At 30.5% G+C, this 23,924-nt stretch overlaps 1 protein-coding gene across 1 annotated transcript; it reads right to left on the bottom strand.

Annotated features, from left to right (window-relative positions):
• Nucleotides 1-2,058: 2,058 nt before the first annotated feature.
• LOC114402491 (LOB domain-containing protein 1-like) lies at nucleotides 2,059-3,791 on the bottom strand. Its single transcript, XM_028365088.1, has 2 exons — nucleotides 3,346-3,791; nucleotides 2,059-2,555 (listed from the first exon to the last, which is right to left on the bottom strand). Exons 1-2 carry the CDS (start codon nucleotides 3,688-3,690, stop codon nucleotides 2,232-2,234), a joined length of 669 nt encoding a protein of 222 aa, XP_028220889.1. The 5' UTR covers nucleotides 3,691-3,791; the 3' UTR covers nucleotides 2,059-2,231.
• Between the last annotated feature and the right edge of the window lie 20,133 nt (nucleotides 3,792-23,924).

Raw genomic sequence — 23,924 nt, 5'->3', positions numbered from 1 at the left:
AGTACCCTCAATGTGCACATGGTTATCAAAACATTATATTCCTTTTTGGCGTAAAATGTAAACAATGAGATGAGATGAGAATATGAGATAAAGCATTAAACGCTTTTTTTCTCTCTTTTTTTTCGTAAGTCTTGGATCATTGAGGATTGCACGTGAGATGACAGAAGGTGATATACAACGACGCAAATAGAGTTTGCAACGCGTTTTTTTGGGCAACGAGAAAAATCATGCAAGGTTGAGGATGAAAATGAAAAGATTAAAAACAAAGCGCGTTTTACTTAACCGAATGATTGAAATGTTCTATCTACCAAATCATTTTTAAGCTCTCCAAATCAAAAGTACTGTTCTCGCTCATGTAATTGAGTCATTGCCTAAGGTAAATGTGTTGCGCGGGATTCACTCACTCTTGTATAAAAACTTGTATAGTTACATTATTAAAAACCAATAATAATTTTGAACCTAAATTAACATTGAATCATGTGAAAGCATTAGGATGATAGGTAAAAACTCCTTTAACTAGTTTATGAGTTAATTTAATCAAAGTTTTATTTGACACACAAGTTTATCATGATAATTTATAGCTTATTTTCATAAGTTATTTCACTATCTTATAAAAATAAATTAGCTTATAAGTTATTGTTTTTTTTTTTTTGCTTTTTTACTTTCATTTGAGATTTTTTTTACTTTTTTAATCCAACAATTAATTATATCGTTATTTTATATTTATCAACTAACTTATATACATTTAAGATTTTAGTTCAGTCTCTTAAATTTAAAAAAGTTTCACTTTGATTTTTTTTAGTGTCTTTATTAAATCAAATTGACTGTTCCATCAGTTTTTGACATTAACAATATCAATTACATGACATCTTTCATAATTTATCACATGTCATCAAGTTGATTAAAGTTTATTAAATTAGTGTGATAATGAAACACTATTTTATCAAAATATGACACCTGAAAATCTAAAGGATGAGATAACATTAGTTTACCAATGTCTTATAAGAGACAAAATATTAAATAGTACATTTGTGATATTAATATTAAGTATTAGGAGAAATTACTTGACATTATGAGATTTTGTGAGATTAAAAAAAACTTTTTTCTGTACACTAATCGTTTTAATTGTTTGAAAAATAATATGTACCCCATTTTTTGCATTTTTAATAATATTTATTTTTTAATTCAAAATGCTATTCCGACTATGCGATGAGGAAAATCGTCTAGAAACATCACTTTTTTTAAAAAAAATTCAAAGGTGGGACATCACATCATTAATTTTATTTCCTGTATTTCTAGTCTTAGCTTATATTTATATGGTTCTAACCAGAACATACCACACTGAATGGGTGAGAGGATACACTATTATTGAATGTCATTGTATAAAGAATGGGAATAAGTCTTCTCATGTTAATTTTTAAAGAGTTTTATTTTTGTATTTGATGCAAATTTTAAAAAATAATTAGAATTTAAGATGATAATGAAAGTAAAATTTTAAAACAAGAAAAATGAATATAATTTTAAAAACCATTATGAGAAGTATATAGGTGTCTTAAAATGATTACCTTTGAAGAAGCATCTTAAAGGTGCTATGGTATTGCAAGCAGAAAGCAAAAATTGTTGTTTGGATGTTACTATTAGATAGATAGCTAGGAAAGGCACTCTGATATTGTCCAGGGTTGGTGTGACACGAAAAGCTCACAATTTCTTTTTTCAATTTAAAATAAAAAAGGAAAAAGAAAAAATTAGGAGGTCCAAACAAACAGTTGCAAAGCTGTTTCAAGACTATGCTGACTCAATCTAAAGCAGCTATCCTCTTGTATTCATTTTCTTCTCTTCTATTCCACTTTTCTCTCTTGAGTCATTATATTGGAGAAGACCGCCATCAATTATGTTTTACTTCTTCTTCCTCCCTTCTTTTTTTCTTTCTTTCTTTATATATATATATATATATATATATATATATATATATATATATATATATTTTTTTTTTTTCTTTTTGTCAAAGGTTTGGCTTATGAAATGACTAATGAGGTAGCAAGCACCATGACTCATATCTACCATATAACTAATTAAATGACTTTATTGAAATTGGATTCCCCAAGTATAATTTTCATTATCTCTTCCTCCACTTATTGGGAGGTTGAAAGTTTTACCAGTTACTATAGAACAAAATTAATCTCTCTGATGCAAATATCTAAGATACATAAATAACATTTCATTAATTTCCATTATGTCCAAAGAGGCTCCCAAGCAGTACCAAAACTGTTGTCCTCTATGAAGCAGCTCATATCAACGTGAGGTTGAGGCTGAAGCACGTGCTGCTCCTGTGACTGACTCATTTCCATGCAAATTAGGGCCACTAAATTGGCTTGTTGGCACTGCATGTTCACTACCTCAGCTTGTGCTTTGGCCAGCTGTGCTTGTAGCTCACTAACTTGCTTTTGAAGTTGGCATATTGCACCTGCACACCCATAAACTGGGTCTCTGATCCTAGCATTTGCCTCATAAACCATGCTGCTCACAGCATCTGCTCTCTGGGATTCTGGCAGTTCCTGAAAATCAATGCAATTTCATTGCTGTTAACATAAATTAAGCTCTTGGTTATTAGAATTGGAGAAATTAAGAAAATTGCTGTTATACTATGCTGGTCACAAGGGGTAGCATAGCACCAATTTGGCCAAAATTAGTAAACATAGTAGATAGTTTCCAAATGTGGGCACCTAACTTTTGACCATATCCTATATAGTGGTAAAACCCAGGTTTTAAATTACTGTTGCAGTTGCGATTATAGTTTGGTCAAATTCACAACTTTTGAGATTGCGAGAAATTATGAACAGATGTAATTGCAATTACGATTATAGAGAAAAAAAAAAAAAAGAACCTTGATGTTGTGACCGAAATTATAGTTGCAAAGTTTTGTAAAACCTTGGTGGTCACAATGGGAAGCACCAAAGGAAGATAGAAAAGAAGAGATACATAAGTGGTACGCAAAATGTTTTTTTTTTTTTTGACTTGGCCATTCTTTTCCCTAAAAGATGAAAAAGAAAGTAGTGGTTGCTAGAGTTGAAAGAAGAGAGAATTATGCATAGCTTTGATGTGTTAGTAAGTTAGAAAACAACAACCCATCATGGCCATCATCAATTAGGTATGCCCCTTGCTAGCTTTTCCTCCCACTTTTGACCAAAACCCGTGATTTTGTTTCTCTAAAATGATCAGAGACAATTCAACCCATTCTTTTGTTGCCTTTAAAGAAAAATGGCATGCCATGAAGTGTGAACTGGTCACACACAAAGCAATAATAATAATAATAATAATAATCGGTTAGAATGCATGCTATGCTACCTGCAAGAACTTGATGATGTTGCTGGCTCCAAAGACTCTATGAGCAATGGTGAACTTGAGTGGATCAGTGGGAGGAAAATATGGAGCCAACACACACTTCTCCACACACCTGCGGCGGAGGATCTTGCAGGCAGCACAAGGGCTAACCACCACGGGTGGCGGCGGCGGCGGAGGAGACGGTGGAGCAGCAGAGGGAGAGCCCTGAGAGGGTGAAGGGAAAGGAGTGGGAGATTGTGAAGGAGGTGAAGAAGATGAAGATGGGGGAGAGTTTGAGAGCATAGTGGGAAGATGGATTGGGATTGGTGGAGAAGGTGTTGAGGTTGTGGTTTTCACTTTGTACTCCATTATGTCTTGTGAGAAACAGAGGAAAAAACAGAGCAAATAAGATTAAATTCAACAGGATTTTTTTTTTGGTTTCTTACGTTGGATAAAACTAGAGGGTGAGTTTAGCTATATATAGAGAGCCAACACAGAGAGAAGTGTGACTTCAGCCTACGTATTTTGATAAAGCCGTATAGAATGACCTGCTTGAAAAAGGGGTTTCATTATGAAAACATGTGTTAAGTAAAGTTAGATTTTGCTTTTAATAAGTTAAATTAAATAATGTTGTTAATTTGATGTCATTTTTTCAAAATATGATTATTGATTTGGTGTGAAAGAATATATAATAGTGTGTAAAAAGGGTTTTTTTTTTTTTTTGCCGTTAATCATTGCACGGTCAAGCAATGGTCAACGAATTTACCGTGTGTGTTAGTTTTTGGGTGCGGAGAGGGGTGAGTGGGTAATTGGGAGAAACAGAAAACATATTTTTTATGTGATTTTTCTACAAAATTGTTTTGCTATCAAACGTGATTATTTAATTTAAAATATTTAACAAAAGGAATAATGCAGTACAGTACAGCATGCAATTAGAATATAGTGTATGAATTATGAAATGATACTAGCGGATAAATTATCCATTGCTTTCTTTTGACGCCGAAATGTGCGAATAAATTAATAATGTTTATAACGTGAAATTAGGAATAGTTGGGGAGAAATTAAGAAGAAGAAAAAAGTCATTAAGAATAGTATTTTTTTCTGGGTATAAATTAAGGATGTGATAATAGATCAAATAAAGAGATCAGATAATTTATAAGAAGTAATAAGTCGTCATTATCCTTATCCTAAGAATACAAGAAAAATATTCAAGAAACTTCTGATTTGTGTCAGAACGCGAGTGTTTGTCTCTTGATTTAACTTTGGAGATATAATTTTGTTTTTCAAAATGATTATTTCTCTTTGAACTATAATCTTTTCCAAATATGCTTTGCTCCAATTCACCAAAACAATGGATTTCCACAAAGAAAAATTATTAATATCTAGTCCGAAATTTAATTTGATAATATGCATGAAATACAGGGTGTGTTTGGTTTAACATTTGATTGGACAGATACACATTTTCATGCACATGCTGTGAGAAGTAAGAAATTAAAAAAATTATTTAACGTTAGAAAATCTCTCAACCGCAAATTAATTAAGCACGTATGTACACTTTCTTATATATCTTCAGCGATTGAAATTATAATTAAACCTGGGAATTGTATGGTAAATTTAGATCATAGCTCTTAAGCAATTGAAATTATAACGTAAACCTGGGAATTATATGGTAAGTTTAGATCATAGCAGTAGCAGCATAACGTAAACTGGGTACTCAACGTGGTCCTTTAGATCTTGAGCTTTGCAATTCTCACAAGGTTTTGATAGATTAAGAAGAAATATGTATAAGTAATCATTTATAGTTAGATGTTATCATTATGTTTATTTCAACAATAATCACTATACCGACGTAAAACAATGACGGTAATAATTATTGCATGGTGACTATTATAATAGCAAAGCAATAGTAACTGTTATAGTGACAACTTAACTGCCAAAGAAGGGTGAAAATTAAAACTTTTTCGATGTGATGGAGATGACTTGCTAAGCATATTTAATATCCAGGAAAATCTTCAATAACCATTGTAAAACGTTGGCATTCAATTTTAATATTGTCTAAAGTCAAAAAAGAATGAGGTGATCATTGATGCAGGTTGTATATAAATTATAAATTATAAATAACCGAAAATGGAACATGCATGGTAGCAATTGGTTTGATTAAGGGAGCGGAAAAATTGATGGAAGGAGATTGTTTTTTCTTTGAAACTATAGTTTATTTAGAAGAATTACAGTATTAAGGATTGGATATTAATTAATTCAGTCGGCAATCGAAAGTCTAATACCATATCATGATCACAGCTTAAACTTAAGCTTTTGGAAATTAATAATCTCATATTTCTAGCAAATTAAAGAAAACTTTAAAAGTTGGTATTAAATATGATGGATTTTCCATAGAAATATATTTCTAGACTTTTTCTTCTTTTTAATCTGTCGAGTTCAAACAGCTTTTCTAAGCTACTTGCGCATGTCCGTATAGTTTTACTCGTAATCTGATTTCACATGGACAATAATATAAAGTTTTGCAGACCAATATTTTGTTTTGTTCCCCTTATGATTCGGGAAATGAACACTTTTAAAACTTTTTTCTACTCGACTTGTAAAGAAAATGAAAGACATCTAGATGGAAGAGCAAAATTGTTGACTCAAGTCTAAGTGTGAGGAGTCCAAATTAACAAATTTGTTCATGAGGTGAGATAGTATGGTTTAAATATAGCATTAAGGTTTTTATTCTATGATCTATTCAATATGAAACTTGTAGCTCATCCAATGTCCCAAAGATAGCCATTTTTTCTAGCATTGACTGATAACCAATTTCCCTTACAATGATAGTTTCACTCACACATTGTACCTTAGGTAGTTAGGTAGGTGGAAGAGCTCCGTGTTAAATACCACGTTAAACTTCTCATTCTATTCAATGTGACACTGGTTATAACAAAGACTTATAACACATTATATCAAAAAGAGAAACGATTTAAACGAATAAAATTCATAATTTAAATAAATATAAAATTGCACAATAATATGAAATAATATAATAATCATGTAAAAAATGCTTTCTTCATAATTTTGTTGGCCGATAAAAATTGAATGTTTGTTGTTTTCTACAAATGCCTTTTTTTGAGTGTAACTAAGAGGTGTTTGAGACTTCTTATTTGATACTCAACTAATTTTCCTCCTAACGAGTTAACCCTTTTTTATTCTACAAATGTGATATATCTAATTGTAATCTAATATTGAAATAGAGGTTGAATTCTAGATTTTGTTTAAGAGATCTAAGTGTCATACTACTTGTGTCAATAACTTTTGATTCTACAAATGCTTTCACATTTAATTGGCTGCCTATAACAGAATATTATTTGAAATTAAATTTACATTGTTAGCTAATACAAATATTCATATATATGTTTTTTTTATAGTACAAAATGAAAATTCTAATTCTAATTTAAAGCATTTTGAGTTTTTTTTATCAAACTATTTTAATTTGATTTAAATATTAGTTAAGATCCACAATTTTATGTAGATAAATTTAATTAAACAAGTTTTATTTCTTAAATCAGTTAAAAGTTGATTCAAAACATTTATCCAAAACCGAAAAATATTATGATTTCAAAAAGACAATGTTAATCCAAATTTAAAAGATTAAAGACCAAAATAAATATTTTAAATGATAAAGATTCAAAAATAATTTTATTAAAAAGATAACATATAAAAATATATTTAAGTCTTTTAATGAACTTTTTAAATAATTATTTTAGCGTAGATCTTTTATTTTCATTCTCTTTTCTCACGTAAGAATAAACACGTTCTGAAATGAAATATGTGTGTGTGATAGTCCGAACAATGATATATGGGATCAATGAGTCCGAAAAACCTGAAGTTTTAACGAGTGGTATGTGATGTCCCTTTCTTTAATTGGTATATTTTGATTATGTAACAATATTCAGATTATATAATTGGCGCTTATGTTTTTGGCTTTATCTATATTTGGCATAACAAACCAAAATCCTTCAGTTGTGTAGTGTGAAAATAACAGGCGTCCCGCGACCGGAGTAGCATGAATCACAATCGAATGAACTGTCGAAAGGGAACTGCAAAATAGCTGTTAGTTGCGTTGGAGACATTCCAAAAGATTAATATTTCACGATCAGCCAATATATTCAATTCAACCTTGCTAGCTCATAGATGCCATGCATATTTTGCGGTGTCTTAATTCAAATGCATACCATGTGTTAATGTACGTGTGTCATCTGTGCAATGACCTCATGAATTAATGTAACAGCACGTGCAGTGGCGTGATAAATATTCCTACACCATCATAAATTAATATATACAAGGACAAAAGAATAGTTCTTTACGCATGCAATGAATCACCTTAAAAAGGAAAGTTGTTAATCAATGCTAATTTGGGCAAATACGAAAAATAATACTAAATTTTTTAGCTACATATCTATCCCTGCCCGTAAATAAAGACCAGGGCATTTGCTCATGAGAAAATTAAAGCACTGGTTTTCTAATTTCATCATGATATGTAGACCATTATATAAACAAATACATAATCATTCAATCTCTTTTTGGCCGGTGAACCTTATAATTCCCTAATTTAATTAGTTCTTACTACTTGTATTTTATATCAATATTTTTGCAGGTACATAGCTCCCTCGTCATCCTGAAAGTATCCAATAATAATATTGATATAAAGTAATTTCTATCAAAAACAGTAATTAATCTTCATTAGAAATTACAAATGCATATAAAATAAATATTTTTATTTCGATAAGTTGAGTAATATAGGAGAGTGATTTAATTCAAAGTGATATTAGGAACATGTTTCTTAGCGTATTTGCTTGTTGCCTTTGTTTTTAAAATTAAAATTAAAATTCAACTTCCTTTTTTGTCTAAATTATATATAGATTATAGAAGATAAAATTCAAAGTCTAGTAAACATATATGCTTGTATATCCAACCGTTTTAACGTTACATACATATGACTCACATGTATCTTTCCAGCATGATTTATTCATTGAAATTAAAAACTATGGAATTGCTAGCTATGACACAGCTAGAAGCCTAGAATAGCCACTGCTCATTCTTTCAAAGTCAATTTAAAACGTGTATATATACATATATGATTCAAACTTTCATGTATTTGAGTTCATCTCCCCCAACCCCTAAACTAGTTAATGGATAATCACTGGGTAGCTTTCAATCGTTGGTTCAAATACCCATAGTTCAAAATGATCGGTTTGGTCTTCACTTACCACAACAGTATCAGTATGGGACTTTCGCAGTTCAAAATCCTGATGGAATAACAGTTGTTTTGGTCCCCTTCATATGGTATCCAATTTTCATGTGCATAGAATCCGTTCTTGCATGCCACTGTTGTGATACAGATATAGTAGCTACACCCACTATTTTGGGGACGATGCTTACAAAACAAGGTACCCAATTCTGTGGATATTGGGAGAGGAGAGGGAAATTAAACAACGTGTGGGAGTACTGTCTTCGGAAAGGAACTACCACGTTTGAACATTTCATCTAATTATAAAATCACATGCAATAATAATTTTACTCAATTTCAATAGAATTGTCTTCCATCAAAGAGATATTTGTAGTTTAAAAAAACACCACGAAAATAGATCTTTAAATATAGTGTGAGATTTATAAAATTGGGTGACTTTTAATAAATTTTAACTGATAAAATAATATGTTTTAAAAAGTGTGGTTTACACTGTGTTGGAAACATTTCTCTAAAAAATATTTCTTGTTCTTACTTTGAAATGTAGCAAAAGAAGTGGGGACGTGTAATCGTGCTGCTGATAGTGCCATGTCTTGAGACCCATGTACGGTGTCTAACAAGTCCTCATTATGTGATTAATATACTTTTTTTCTTTTTCCTTTTTCTTTTCCTTTCCTTTTGTAGACTGAGTACAAAGAAGTTTTCTCTAGAAATTACGAGGTCAGCTCCATATTTAGAAGAAAATTTTTTCATACAAAAATTGTAACGAAGATGAAGAGGTCCAAGAGTTTATAAGTTTGTCGGTAAAAAATTGTAATGAAGATGAATAAAATATTGATAAAGCTCATTTACAAAGTATATCTATTTTTTTATACAAATATATATATATATATATATATATATATATATATATATATATATATATATTCGGTAATCAATGATCACATACACAAATAAAATTATCCACCCCTATGAATCGTGAGCATACAACAAAAATTACATCGTAAAAAAAATAATAACAAACACAATAATCTAATATGGTTTGACACTTCTTATCTAAATCCATGAAATCAACTCAAATTATTTAGCTGTCACACAAGAAATAATATCACACAAGCACATTTTATGTGTTGTGTTTCTCCACTAATTCTCTTCTTTATTTATAGTAAAGATTGTCACTAATTATAATAAATAAACTCTCTTTAAAGTTGAAACAAAAATAACTTTCAATACATCTATTCAACTAAGATTTATCTAATAAAATTTAGTATTTTACTTTACATTGAAGTCACATAAACCTTAATGATAAAAATTTAATTCCTAATATAGATATATCTTATCTTTTGACTTAAAACTCTACTATATGTATATATACACACATTCAAATTTCAATTCAGATCAAATATTTGGTCAAGGATTAAAATATACAGATTAATAATATTTTTTATAAAAAATACAAGGACTACAAACATTTTTTTTAAAAAAATAAAAATAAATAAATATATATATATATATATATATATATATATATATATAACTGTAAATAATTTTTATTTTTACAGTAATAGTTACTTTCAAATACTTATTAACTTTTTTGTTAATTATATTTTTTAAATAAAGTTTGTAGTTTTGATGGACCCGGGGGCGGAGAAGAGTCCTTTTGTTCGGCTATAAGGAAAATGGAGAAGCTTTTTTTCGGTGAAAAACTAGGAAAAGTAAACTTATTTAACTTTTGGTCTTAATAATTCAACTCTGATTAAGTCAGATTTTGATCTGGAACTAAATAAATTTTAATTAAAAATTATTTTTATCAAAAATTAAATTTAATATTATTTAAACGATTTAATCTTAACTTTAATACATTAATTATTTGTGTCAAATCACTTAATTATACATAAGTTGTTATACTCTTGTTACAACGGAAGGAAAATAAATAAAATCTAAAGGATACTTATATTGATATACACTCCAAAAATTATAAATTACTTTTCTCCTTCTCTAACTCTTCAATATTGAACGGAAAACAAAAATGGAAGTAAAAAGATTTTAGTTCCCCCATTTTTTCCTCTCCCCCCTCTAAATTTCTAAACTAATCAAGATATTTTTATTGTTTTAAAAAAAAGCTCCCTTCCATTCTATTATTCACTTTTCTCGAAATCAATAAATGCATGTGACAATGAAATTATACTCGCATGCATCAATCTCATGTAATATGGATGATACATAAATTTATCCCTTAAGCATGTAATTATGAGTTTGATCTCTAATTCATGTGTATTGAAAAATATCTATTAAGAGAAGTTAATCCCTTAAATCAATTTGAGTATCTCATGAGATTAGTTATTGGCTTTCAACCGAAAAATATTTTGATTCATACAAAATAAATGATATTATACTCGCTATACAACCTAAGATTTAATTGTATAATTTATCATTCAATTATCATCATTTCACGTATTTTATTTTCAAAGTTTTTTTAATAACTCATATGATAAAATGTGAAAAATTAAAAATTTAGATGATAAAATTTATGAAATAATAAAAGTTGGGTAATAAAATATGCAATTAAATCTATATATAATTTATCCATAAAAAATGCTTAAAATTAACCAAAGTACAAATTACTTTAATAATATGTATTTTATTAGTATTATATTTTATTTGAACTATTTTTTTTATTTGCATACGCATGATAGAAGTGGAGCCACACTAAATCCACTTAAACTCTAATGTTCTCCATAGCATTATTCGTTCAAACTTCTACTAGTACTAGCTGCTTATAGTATTATATCTAAAGTCATTACTCTTATTAGATAATGCCATCTAGCTGAATTACCTTGAAAAAAATACCTAACACATAGGATGCCTATTTACCACGTAATATGCCTACAGTTACACATGCTACCACACAAGAGACATTAATATTCTTTAGCAACCACCACGCTTAACTACTGGCCTATGTGGCAATGCATTGAAAATGACTTACGCCTAAGACCCTAGTGGCTTATTAAATAATGGAGTGTAAAAGGTAGGGTCATTTGAGGTGTGGGGGCACAGACACTCAATTTTCTGGGAAGAACCTTTGAGCATTAGCTCGTGGAAATAAATTCATCAAAAAAAGAAGCTCGTGGAAATAACATGCAAGAAAAAAATAAAATTCATGACTCGAATTGTATTGATAAGTCCAAATTAAAGATTTAAACAGAAAAAAGTCCAAATTAAAGATTGAGAAATCAGAAAAAAGCAAATTATCGTTTTCTATGGTTCCCACGCCCATTTGTTACTTTTTTCCCCTCTAGTTGGAAAAATACATAGTTTGTAACATGGGTTTGTGCCGAGGTAGTTGGGGATTAGCGGGTATTTATCTCGTTCTTCCACTCTCATTTTTGTCTTTAGGCTTCATCATAAATCTTTCCATACTTCAAGGCTTTAATTCAGTCCATCCCCAACGTAGTCTGTACTCTTCATATAGCACTTCAACTGGCCCATTTGACCTTGAAATTGTTTGTTTTTATGTCCTTAATTTTGAGTTGAAATAGGGATCTGTTTACATTTATATTGATGTTGATTTTTTCCCTTCTAAAGTGGCAATTTGGATGTTTGATATGCTTCAATGTTTAACTGTTGGTTGTTTCTATAATTCTTCTATGGCCATTGACCTTTTACCTTTTAGTTTTTATATGATGGTTTTTAAAATGTGGTTGAATTGCCTTATATAAAGTGCTGCCTAGAATTACTTCATGCCCTGAAAATAAAAATCAAATCGATCAAACTGTTGTCTTCTTAATCAAACATGTTTTTAATTCCAAAATAAGAAATAAGGTTCACTCAAGTTGAAATGATTAGGAAAATGCTCAAGAATGATGTTAATGCATGTGCCATCTCTTTTCTGTAATTATAAATTTTTGTTGGGGTCTATATTAATGAACTAGTAAATGCTGAAGCTGTTTGTCCTTGGTGGCCAGGGTCCCAATTTACTTCCAAATGCAGAGCTAAGGCCTTTTTTTTAGGGAAAGAGCTAAGGCATTGTTAAGGATAAAAGAATGAACAAAATAAGTGAACGAGGAGGTCCCTCCCGTGTGGACCTAAAGCCCTTCTAAAGTTCAAATAATTTGAAATGAAGAGGAAGAAAGTTGTGCACATTGAAGCTGGGGCCTATTCACCAATCTAACTAACTTCATTAGTATATTGATTAAGGCTAATCAATTTCTAACTCTGGAACAAGAAATGTTTCCTGTTACTCAGACACTACTTAAGGTTCATAAAAAATGAAATTGAAGAAAAAAGCAAGTGAAAGGGTTTTAAGTGTCATTATTATTATTTTTTATAATTAATTTAGCTTATTTATTGAAGAAACAAATTATTTTGGATGCATGATAAAAAAAAGAGTCAACTAAAAGATTACCAAAATGATAAACAACAACCACCAGGGGTGGGGGGCGCATAAAGTCACCAATGCTGACTATTATTATTAAAAAAAATGTTTTCAAAAAGAACCACACACAAGTACATTTTTTTAGCTCAAAATAAAAAAGGAAATGAGTATTATCAAAATCCTTATTAATAAAATTAGGCTTAATTAAGTTTTTCATATATGAAATATAGTCTGTTTTTAAAAACTACCTAACATTCATTTTTTCTCTCAGATACCTGGAAAATTTTTGCGTTTCATTTTAATATCTGCCTTTAAGTTGCATTTATTAAGTGATGATGTGACAGACAGAGTATCACGTCATCACGCCTAGTCACTAACCATGTAAACACATGTCTCCATGTCAGCACCACGTCATCACCTTCTTTCTCTTCTCCAACGTAAACCACTACCACCACGCCACCACCGCCAACAGATTCGGGGAAAAGAATCGCGAAATCATGTTTTGCAGAAATCACCAAAGACAACACCATATCTCTTTTTGGATTTTCGGGAAAAAAATCACCAAAAACAGTGAAGTGCAAGAATTCTCCGAATTTTTTTTTCAAAATATAGATCGTTACGTCGATAGTGAAACTCTGTGACGCTATTAGAACGATGCTAACGGACTTTGAAACCACGATTCTGAAAGAGTCATCGAAGAAGCCTGTTTCTCACGAATAACATGCAATATGTCATCGTAAAGGTGCGCAAATCAAACCTAGGGTTTCTTCTCAGTGAAGAGTGGTTGGTGAAGCATGAATTGAAGGTTAGAGAATACACGTCCAAGTATGAGTGCGTCGGGTGAAGCGTTGTCTTCTTGTCGTTGCCGAAAAATCCTGCGACGAAGTTGACAGCAGAACAGACAAGGGCATTTTTCGTAAGGTTCGACGCTGCGTTTCATGAAACGTGTAAAAAACAGGCCTTGTGGGTCGTATCCGACTAGATATTTCGTCAACGACTTCGTATTCCCATTGCTCTAATCGACAGTGAAGTTGGAGATGTCGCCAATAATTGATGACATCATATTCCCCCTTCTTGGATTTATTCTTGTTGCATCCTTAATATTTCTAATATTTTGTTTTATATTTCCTCAAGCCCCTATGCTACATCATGACCAAAGAAGTGGATAAGAGGAAAAAGGGGATAAGGGGAAGAAGAGGAGAAGGGGCGATCGGTGGTGGTGGCTTCCATTAGAGAAGAAGAAGAAGGTGATGATGTGACACTGATTTAGAGGTTTATGTGGTTAGTGACTAGGCGTGATGACATAGCATTTCGTCTGTCATGTCATCATTTAACGGACGCAACTTGATGACAGGTACTAAAATAAAACGCAATATTTTTTTAGATATCTAAGGGAAAAAAATGAATATTAGGTAATTTTTTAAAAATGGATTATATTCAAAATATGAAAACTTAATTAGGCCATAAAATTAAAATAAAAAATACTCATTATATTTAAACACAAAAAACATTTAATATTTTTAAATGATTACAAATATTGAATAAAATGTATGAAACACTCGTTAATATTGAGCATTTTAAGTGTTAAGATACTTACTAACAAAACATATCCATATTTAATAACATACACACCTTTTTTTCATTACTAGTTACTAGATAAAATCGAATATGAAGTCAATTAAATAACTAAGGCCCATTTTCTATTACTAGAGCCCACATCGGATTTTACTCTGATATTTTCTTGGGTGAGAGTTAAAGAGACAGAGCTACTTGCCAATATCTACATTTTATTTTGACACAAAGGTTACTTTAGTAACTTTTTTTTTAAAAAAAATACTCCCTCCATTTCAAAATAATAATCCTCCAATATTATTTTACACAAATAATAAATAAATAAATAAAAGATAATAATAATTTTATAAAATTAATCTTATATTATCATTAATTCATTTATAGATTTTGTTATTCGCTATTAATATTATAAGAGATATAAGTAAAATAAAATAATTAGCTTTACATTAAAAAAATTAAAATAATAATTATTTTGGATACGACAATTATAACGAGACTTAAATAATAATAAGGAAGGAAAATTATAAATGAATGTTTAGCACCTAACATATTTCCGGAGATTAATCCCTCATTTATCAGGTAATAAGATACTTTAAAAAAAATGCGAACTTTAATTCCAATTAGTTATAATAAAGTATGAAAATTTAACTTCATTATTAATATACTCATTACTTTTAAATACTAAATTATATATTATCATATTTAATATGTAATTTCATTTAAAATTTAAAAAGTTCAAAAACTACAGCATACTATAAAATATAAAATGATAAATAAATAGCGCAAAATAAGGTTTAACAAAATATCATCTTTTATTTTTGACAAAATAATCATTTTATATCTGAAAAATATAAAATATAAATTAATTTGTTTAAAATAATGAAAAAATATACTATAAATTAGTAAGTGTATGAATAAGTATGATGCATTCAATTAGTTTTATCTTTTCCATTTAATATATACATTTATTTATTTAACATTTTACTATATAATTTATAATTTAATAATTAAAAACTTATTTGAACAGTATTATATATATATATATATATATATATGATATCTTATTTATACATATATAAAAATAGTTGGTCACCATTTTTATATTTTTTTTTAAGGTACAGGTTAATATTTTATTTAACATGAGTTCGCTGTGTTCTCTCTCTTTTTCTCTCTGTTGCTTGTGCATGGCATAGGTACTGTTCTAGTAAGATTAATTTTATTTTTTTACATATCTTAATATTTATTACATGATCATTTGAAAAGAGCGTCAAAGGAATAATTCCAAACACCCAAAGGTCTGATAACCATCTTACTTATGTAAAATGTTCTTCACATAAGCAAATTTTATCCCAGATTATTATTACTATGACATAAGTGCACAGACTAATAACATAGGAGCCCATAGCAAGTCATTTCATAATTATTATAAGCATTTGAACCTCAATTTCTTTAAAAAAAAAACTCACTCGCTTACAACCTTATGCCAATATATTTAAAGAGTCTTATTAATTAGTGTTATCGGGCATTGATTAAAAATTAAAAGGAAAAAACATTTATTGAAAAAATCACATAAAAGCTAAAAAAAAGTCATGAATGGTATAATTTCGTGTATTCTAATAAAAAAAATTCTTCTTTTAATTTCTTAACTGATATGACGAGTACTGCTTAACATTTGTTATATTGAAATACACTAATTAATGACGCTTTGAAAAAATCACCAATAAGTCTAAATCTAAACCAGTGAGACATTTCGGATAATTTGACCTCATTATCGATCATTGCTATTATAGAATAAGCAGAAATAACAGCTCAGTGTATGATTTTATAGGTAAGAACAATATTCTCAAATTTATTAGGGGAGGACAAATTTTGTCAGTACTAAGAAAAACTTTATCCTTCTTAATTAGTCGGACCACGTTAGTAAGCTGCTACCACAATGTCAAATACCGCATGCTATTTTCTACTTTAATACCTAAATAGGATTAAGAAAAATAGAAAACGTAACAGAAATGTTCTAGAAATGATTACTTTTTAAGCATAAGGTGTATCATGCGTTGATGACCTTAGTATAACATTAATTAAGTTAGACAAACCAACATTCCTCAATGTCAAGCTGGCCTTGATACCAATGAAGCATTCAATAGTAATCAGCAAATAATAATTATTGAAGCTGAAATTAAGTTCAAACGCGTAATTAATTAACAACCATAATAAGCAGCTCATGACTTAAGTGTTGTCCAACCATTGGTGGAACCATAACTGAATTAGTCACCTTTAGAAGAAACAACGTGATCCCATTTGTCCTTGTAAGAAGAACCATGTTCCTTGGACTAACATAAACATAACATAGCACGATAGCAATATTGCAAGAAAACTGGCTTCCAATATTTATGGGTTTAGCAAAACAAAGGTCCACGCGTCGTTGCTTAGTTGGAATTACTTCTTGACTTGCTCACAATCATACACGGTTTCTATCTTTTTTTTACAGGTAGCTTTACTTTTTTGTTTAGTGTTAGCTCTGCTTATTTCTGAATGTGAAGAATATAGTACACAACCTTTAAGCAAGAAAAGCCAAAATTAAGTAGGAACAAATTAAAGATTTTCGAATTAAAGGATATGGTTGTAAAGTTTGGCGTAAAGTTTAATCAAATTAGTCCAGATACAGTGCCCGAATGAGAGGAAAAATCACTGATTGGAAAAGAGCTTTATATGCCTCAAAAAATAATTAACTTGCAAAAAAGACCATTCGAATTGGAGATGTACTTAAATCGTGGAGTTTGTAGAGAAGACCAAGTTAACCTCATTGTAACTAATGATAGTTAAGGAAATCTAATTCAGTTAGGTTGAGTAAAATGTGTAAGTTATTGTAAATCTCCTAATATTGTTTTTTATTCCAGCAGATAATTCTTTATAACTAATCCTAAAATTAAACAGAACAGTTACAAAAAATTAAAAATTTAGTGTGCAATTGTATGTTTCTCAAGCAAATCACACAACTTCCACTAATAGAAGTGATCGTTACACACTTACACACACATGCAACTAGCAATATCCGTTCCATATCCTGTTCCCTCATTATCATAGAATATCCTAAAGTGAATTATTTAATTTTTCAGTTTCACAATTTTTCTAGTCCATGCCAGAAAAGTTGTGATAGATATATGTGAATGCTAGGAACTATGCTGCATATGTCAGTCAAATTATGGTTGGATAGCACTTATAAGTAGAGTCCTGCCCATTTCAACAAATCAATTGCCAAGTTGAGGATGACATCCCATGTTGTTGCCATTATCTCTATCTGCTTTCATACTAGATACTAGAAGTTTCTGCCATAGTGCCAAGCAGAAAATTCGACCTTTACCCTTTAGAAGCAAAAGGGTTGCAGTATAAAGGGATTTAAACAACTGCAGCATGTGACCATATAACATTGCAGCTTTAACATAACAGTCATTGAGATCAACCACACTCGTTCATTATTTCTACTCACATGAATCATTATTGTTTTGGTATTTTCATGATCATGATGCCACACGACTTTATTTTTTGTAGTAGTAGTACTATCTATACAGATTATCTTGCTTAAAGTAGAAAAAATGATTGGCTTCTCATGCTTTCAGCACTAGGTCAAACCAATAAGACATTGTACCTCAAAATGGTTTTTAAAATTAAAAATAACACCGAGGGAATATTAGTGCAGTTCCAAGCAAAGGAGGTGAAATTAGATGGGGGCTGTGAGGTAGGCCTTAATGTTAGAGCATATTGGAGACACTGATGCTCACTTTAAAATTATTTAGAAGCTTTCTGAGAAAGGGTTTTCTAGTGGGAGTAATTTGGCAACTAAAACAATAAGGTAGGTGTCCCCAGTTTGACAAACTCTAGATTCTCTTGGTTGAGATAGTGCATATTGTTCTGATTGACAATCTCTCCCTGTCCACATGAAAAAAAAAATGATAAGATCAAAATATCTTACCATTAAAGCTTCGGTGGGACACAAGGCAGAATCTAAAACATAATGTCATTCATTGTGTAGGTAATTAAACAATTCTAAAGAAGGCACACAGGAAAAAAAGCCATGTTAATCATTCACTTTACTGCATACTTAGCCTCAAAAACCGTGGTGGAACTGTGATTCTGTTTAGAATGCCAACAACCAAAGAATTTTTTTCTACTACAGGGTCTGCTACATAAATCCTAACTACTGTGTTATGTCAATTAGAGCCTTCCTCAATTTACTTTCTTAGCTGGTGCCTATCATGTTAAGAATCATAATCACAATAATAACCAAATACCTTGAATTGTTTTGCGCTCATTGAGCATGGTTTATGTTTATATGATTGATAATTTATTATGGCTTTCTGAGTAGATTATTCAATTCGTTCACTATCAATCTGCCGCCTTGACTCGGTTCTTTTTGGATGAATCACAAAGTTAAGATAATGTCTCAATTTTTTCTTTTCCGTGTCACTGGCTACAATGTTAGTTTTGTTTTATCATTTTTTTTTGACAAACCAACATATTATTTAGTCATAGGCAAATTTCTTGAGATAATATGAACTTTGAAGCATGGATTTCTGCTTCAATTTTGCACTTCAACTTTAGTGCCATGTGGTTATATATACGTACACATTCATTCAGAAAGAAAAAAAAAAAAAAAAGACAGTGTGGTACAAATAATCAAAGTGTCTTAAGGTTTATCTGATCATAAACGGGAAAGGGAGCACAGAGAGAGAGAGAGAGAAATGAGTAATTCCAACCACAAGTTTATAAATGATTACCGACATTAAGTACCTTTTTCCCTTTCTTACAAAGGAAGTGAACCTAAATCATTGAAGGTTTTATAAAGAGGTTAAAGTTTTATAATTTTGCAAGCCAGAAAGCCCAATATTCTGGGTTTGTGATTGCTTGCAAATGCTAAAATGATTCCAGATTTGTGTCTGATTACTGGGTCCAAAAATTATATTCCATGGGAATCTAATAATAGTAATTTGAGCCCCAAATAAAGCATCGTTCATAAAATTTGGCAACTTTTTTCCTATTAAAGGTTACCATACCTCATCAAAGGCCCAAACTAATCCAACTTTTCTCTGTAATGAAAATCATTAAGACAAACAATTAAATAAGTTGAAAAATATAACAGTCTAGCTTTCGGATGGCAATGGATTATCATGCAGGAAGGGCCAAAAAAAAGTATCTCACGGATGATGCTCTTATAACTAATTTTGTCACATCAAATAAAAACACTTGACTACATAAAGGGAAAGCTAGGGAGTTTCTTGCCATAAATGAGGGAAAGCTTTATATGTAAAGAACAGAAAAAGAATAAAGATTCTTTTGATCCCTAGTTTCAATATCGGTTTTTTCTTGTCTATTCTATGGTAAGCATAAATGAAATATATATTTATATAAATCAGATTGATTTAATGTGTAATTTACCACATTGTCTGTTTTCCCAAAGGTAAATACATGTAAAAGATTTTCCTTTTTTTTTCTATCCATTTAAAATATATCGTCTGCATATATTAGCCCTCCCCCTCGTTTTCCTTTTTAATCATATAACAATGGTAATTGGTACATGGCTATGTAAATTTGGGTTCAACTAACTCTTGGCCCAATTTTAATCAGGCCTGATATGATATCATGCCATACAGCCACAAATTAGGGCTATTAGTGAGGCGAGAAACCGAGATCATTCTGAGTAAACAACAGTATAGTCCATTCAATAGTCAATTTTGCTTATTTGATTTGGTCTATTTTAGAGAAGTAACAACTTTTCTGTGCTAGCTTCTAGAAAGAACTAAACAAAAAACCTAACATGCTGGTTACAAGTTTTACCTTCTACAGTTCCATTTCACAATAACATTCAACTTTACTAGAAGAGAAGAATGATTATCAATAATTCATTGCTCCATAAAGCACTAAACTGGTAACCCGTACCTTTTCTCTTTCAACCTCAACAATTCCCAAGGAATCCAAATTTATACCAACCTCCTAAACAATGTTTTAGGATCCAAACCCTACCGACAAATGAGTTAAACAGTTAAAAAGCAAAGTTGGACGAAAAATAATAATATAATAGTATATTTTTATATTTAATTTTAACTGAGTTTAAGATATTGCTCCACTTAAATTTTTAAACCTTGTAAGGTTCTATGTATAATGTATCCTAGTACATTCACATTAGGTTAAATTTGCAGGGTAAATGACTCACTTGGTTTTACCTGGGAATCTAGTAATCATTTTTGTGGTTTTGAGACTATTTACCCTCGATGTTAACCCACTTTTAGTCAATATGTAAGCACTTGTGCTGCAAGTCCATAATATGTCATCTGCGTACTATGAACTATGAAGGAAAGGAGACAACAAAAAAAATTTTAAAAAAATGACTTGGGCTTTTCCAAGACATTACCCAATATAAAAAAGAAATGATCCATTAGGTTATGGTTAATTATATACTTTACTTCAAAATTGTTGAGTGAGCAAACCAAATCTAGACTTTGCATAGAAATCAATCAAATCTTCTTTCAACTGTAGAACTCAACACAACCCGAGTTATATGTAGAATAGAGCAATCACAATTTATGATATAAGGATAAGAATTTAATTAAACAAAGAGTGTAGGAAAAAATTACTGTTATTTAATCATAAAATGTGGTATGTTTAAAAATATTAACTTAAATAATAATTATTTTAAAAACTGTTAGTACAATTTTTTTTACATTACTAATGCATCAGTATTAAACTCCAGATCTAAGTTAATTTGATTGTGGTACAAGATCAGTCAACGTAATGAATTTTTAGAGCTCAAATCACAAGAAGAACTTGTGAATCCAAATCATAACAAACTAGACAAAAAGTTAAAAACTCGGTACATTTTAGTTCCACAAAAAAGGAAAAAACCCAAAGATCTAAACTGAACAGGTTGTCCCATTCCGTTCTATTTATATGCCAACACCATCTTAAATCTTAAATTGATAAACAAATGAATCACACCATCGAAAGCTTAAAGTACAAATGAAAAAGTGTCAACAAACAATTTACGATTAACCGCATTAACCTGCATAAAAAATGCAGTCTATGACCATTTAAAACGCAATACAGAATCGCCTGCACATGAAAAAATAAAAAATTTGCATGTCTTTTACATTCAAATGTCTTAAAATGAATAATGTGAGAGGCCTAACTCAATCCCAAAAATTAGCTTAAGGGGTATGGGTTGTTTCTCATTTATATATTATAATTTGACTTTATTTTTAGATGATGTGGGACTTGAATATTTTTCAATAAAATGGAAGATGACCAACATGTGTAAAAGCTGAAAAAGGGGGAAAAAAATACTGAGTATGGTTTTCTTGACCCCATTGCTCACTTGTTGCAACTTGCAACCAAGACTATTATTACAATTATAGTATAATTTACACTACTCCAGGGTCCATTTTCTCCTCTCGGAATCCTCTTGTAGCATACACTATAGTAAAGACCGATTTCATGTTGTAACATCATCATTATCACCTAGATAGTCAGATCATGAATCAGCGACAGACGTAGTCTTCAAGTGATTGGTTATGTCAATAAGGACGGTTGCATGAGCTGCCCTTTTATCAATCATCACTCAGGTTTTCCCCTGAGCAAACTCATTTTGCAGCAAAGACCTGTGAAATTTTTATGTCAAAGTGAGCATGCTAACTTATCAATAGGATATATTTCAACATAAAAATAATGTTTAACCAAAATGTTCAAAACATCAACAGCATAAAATATCAAATCAAGAATCCTCCAAGCCTTGTCTATTAGTTGCTGCAAATACTTACTAACCATTTTTATAGATTTTACTTGGACACTTAATTGTTAACAGAGCAATCAGGGTGAGAAATAAAATAAGAATCATCATATTTAGAATCACAACAAACAAACACAGTGACCTTCCGGTATGCATAATAAAATGCTGAAACAATGAATATTGTAAGTACATTATGATGTATACTTTCATAACTAACTACCATCTTTTGAATTACCAAAATGGTTGTTTACAATTATATCTTTTGATATCAATAATATTGTGAATTGAGACCAACCTTGTAAGAGTTCACTGATGATCCAATGCAGCTAGAGAATTGTTCTATTCAAACAATTCCCTGCTGCCGCAGATTATAAAGCATAATCATATCTCTAAGACATGTATAAGTTCATTTAAACTTGAACTACAGCATCCCATCTAAAATTCCCAAAAAGACATGAACAAGGCAGGTAAATACACATATAAAGTATGTTGGCTAAACAGTGAAAAAAGCTAAAAAATTCTCTTAAATATTGCTTCCAAAACCCCATATTCTGTTAATTGCAATCTAGGTAGGTGAGCATAGATGAAGACCCAGACATACCTTAACAATTCAACAAAACATAAGAATCAAAATCCTAGAAGGGGAGAGACATATAGAGATATACAGACACACACTGAAGATAAAAAGGCATTCCGTTCTGTACAAACTTAGAAAACCATAAATAATTCATTTTAATCAGGCAAAAACCATATAATGATTAAACACTAATATTTCACCTAATGATAGTAGGTTACAGTTGGTATTATGATTTAAAAGTGGGTAGATAAGTAAATATTCCAAAGAAACAAGTTTAGGCTACAAAGAAAGTAAGACAAAAGACAAGACCATTTTAGTCACTGAGGAAATCAAATTTAGAAACATTGGATCGGGCAGTCTGTGACATAAATGATAAATCAGTGGAAGGGTAAGAGCATGCGAATTTAATATGGGTAAAATGATTGACTAAATACCTTGATATAAGTTATAACATAACTTATAACCCAACAAAATTGTATATGACCACAGAAGGAAAAAATAAAAATTGCTTGATATATCAAGCAACAGTTAAAAAAAAAACCCATATGTTGAACCATTTCAAATAACTGCAATCAGACACAAAAAAGTGTTGAGCATGCACCTTGTGGGTTAGAGATGAAGTACTAAAGTGAAAGTATAAAAAACTGAGTGAGTCTAACAGGAAATCATTTCATGTAATTACATTGGATCCAAGTATGGGAGTGTCTAGAAGAATTTATATGGAGTTTCTTTGGGCTTATAAAAGTTGGTTATTCTTAGAATGTGGTTTTGGGCCTAACTCAACCCCAAAAGTTAGCTCAAAGAGTGAGGATTTCCCCCACTTGTATACTATATCTTGGCACTATCTCTAGCTAATGTGAGAATTAGGTTTTTCTCAATATATCCTCTCATGCAGGCTTAGCACGTGAATAATATGGTGGGTGACCCGTTAATGGATCTAAGATAGACTCTAATACCGTCTTAGAATGTGGATTTGAGCCTAACTCAACCACAAAAGATATGAGTTTTTTTTTAGCTTGTAAGTAAGCTTCACAGTTAAACTATTATATAAGGTCTCGTGTAACAT

This window comes from Glycine soja, chromosome 20 (assembly GCF_004193775.1).
Source record: "Glycine soja cultivar W05 chromosome 20, ASM419377v2, whole genome shotgun sequence".
NCBI lineage: Eukaryota > Viridiplantae > Streptophyta > Magnoliopsida > Fabales > Fabaceae > Glycine > Glycine soja.
The sequence above is the reverse complement of the archived record's forward strand: the minus strand, read 5'-3'. Positions and strand labels throughout refer to the sequence as shown.

Excerpts from the sequence above, each read along its gene's own strand:
- LOC114402491 (XM_028365088.1), bottom strand. The coding sequence starts at position 3,690 with ATGGAGTACAAAGTGAAAACCACAACCTCAACACCTTCTCCACCAATC. Across the intron at positions 2,556-3,345 it reads ACATCATCAAGTTCTTGCAG|GAACTGCCAGAATCCCAGAG; the intron begins GTAGCATAGCAT and ends ATTGATTTTCAG.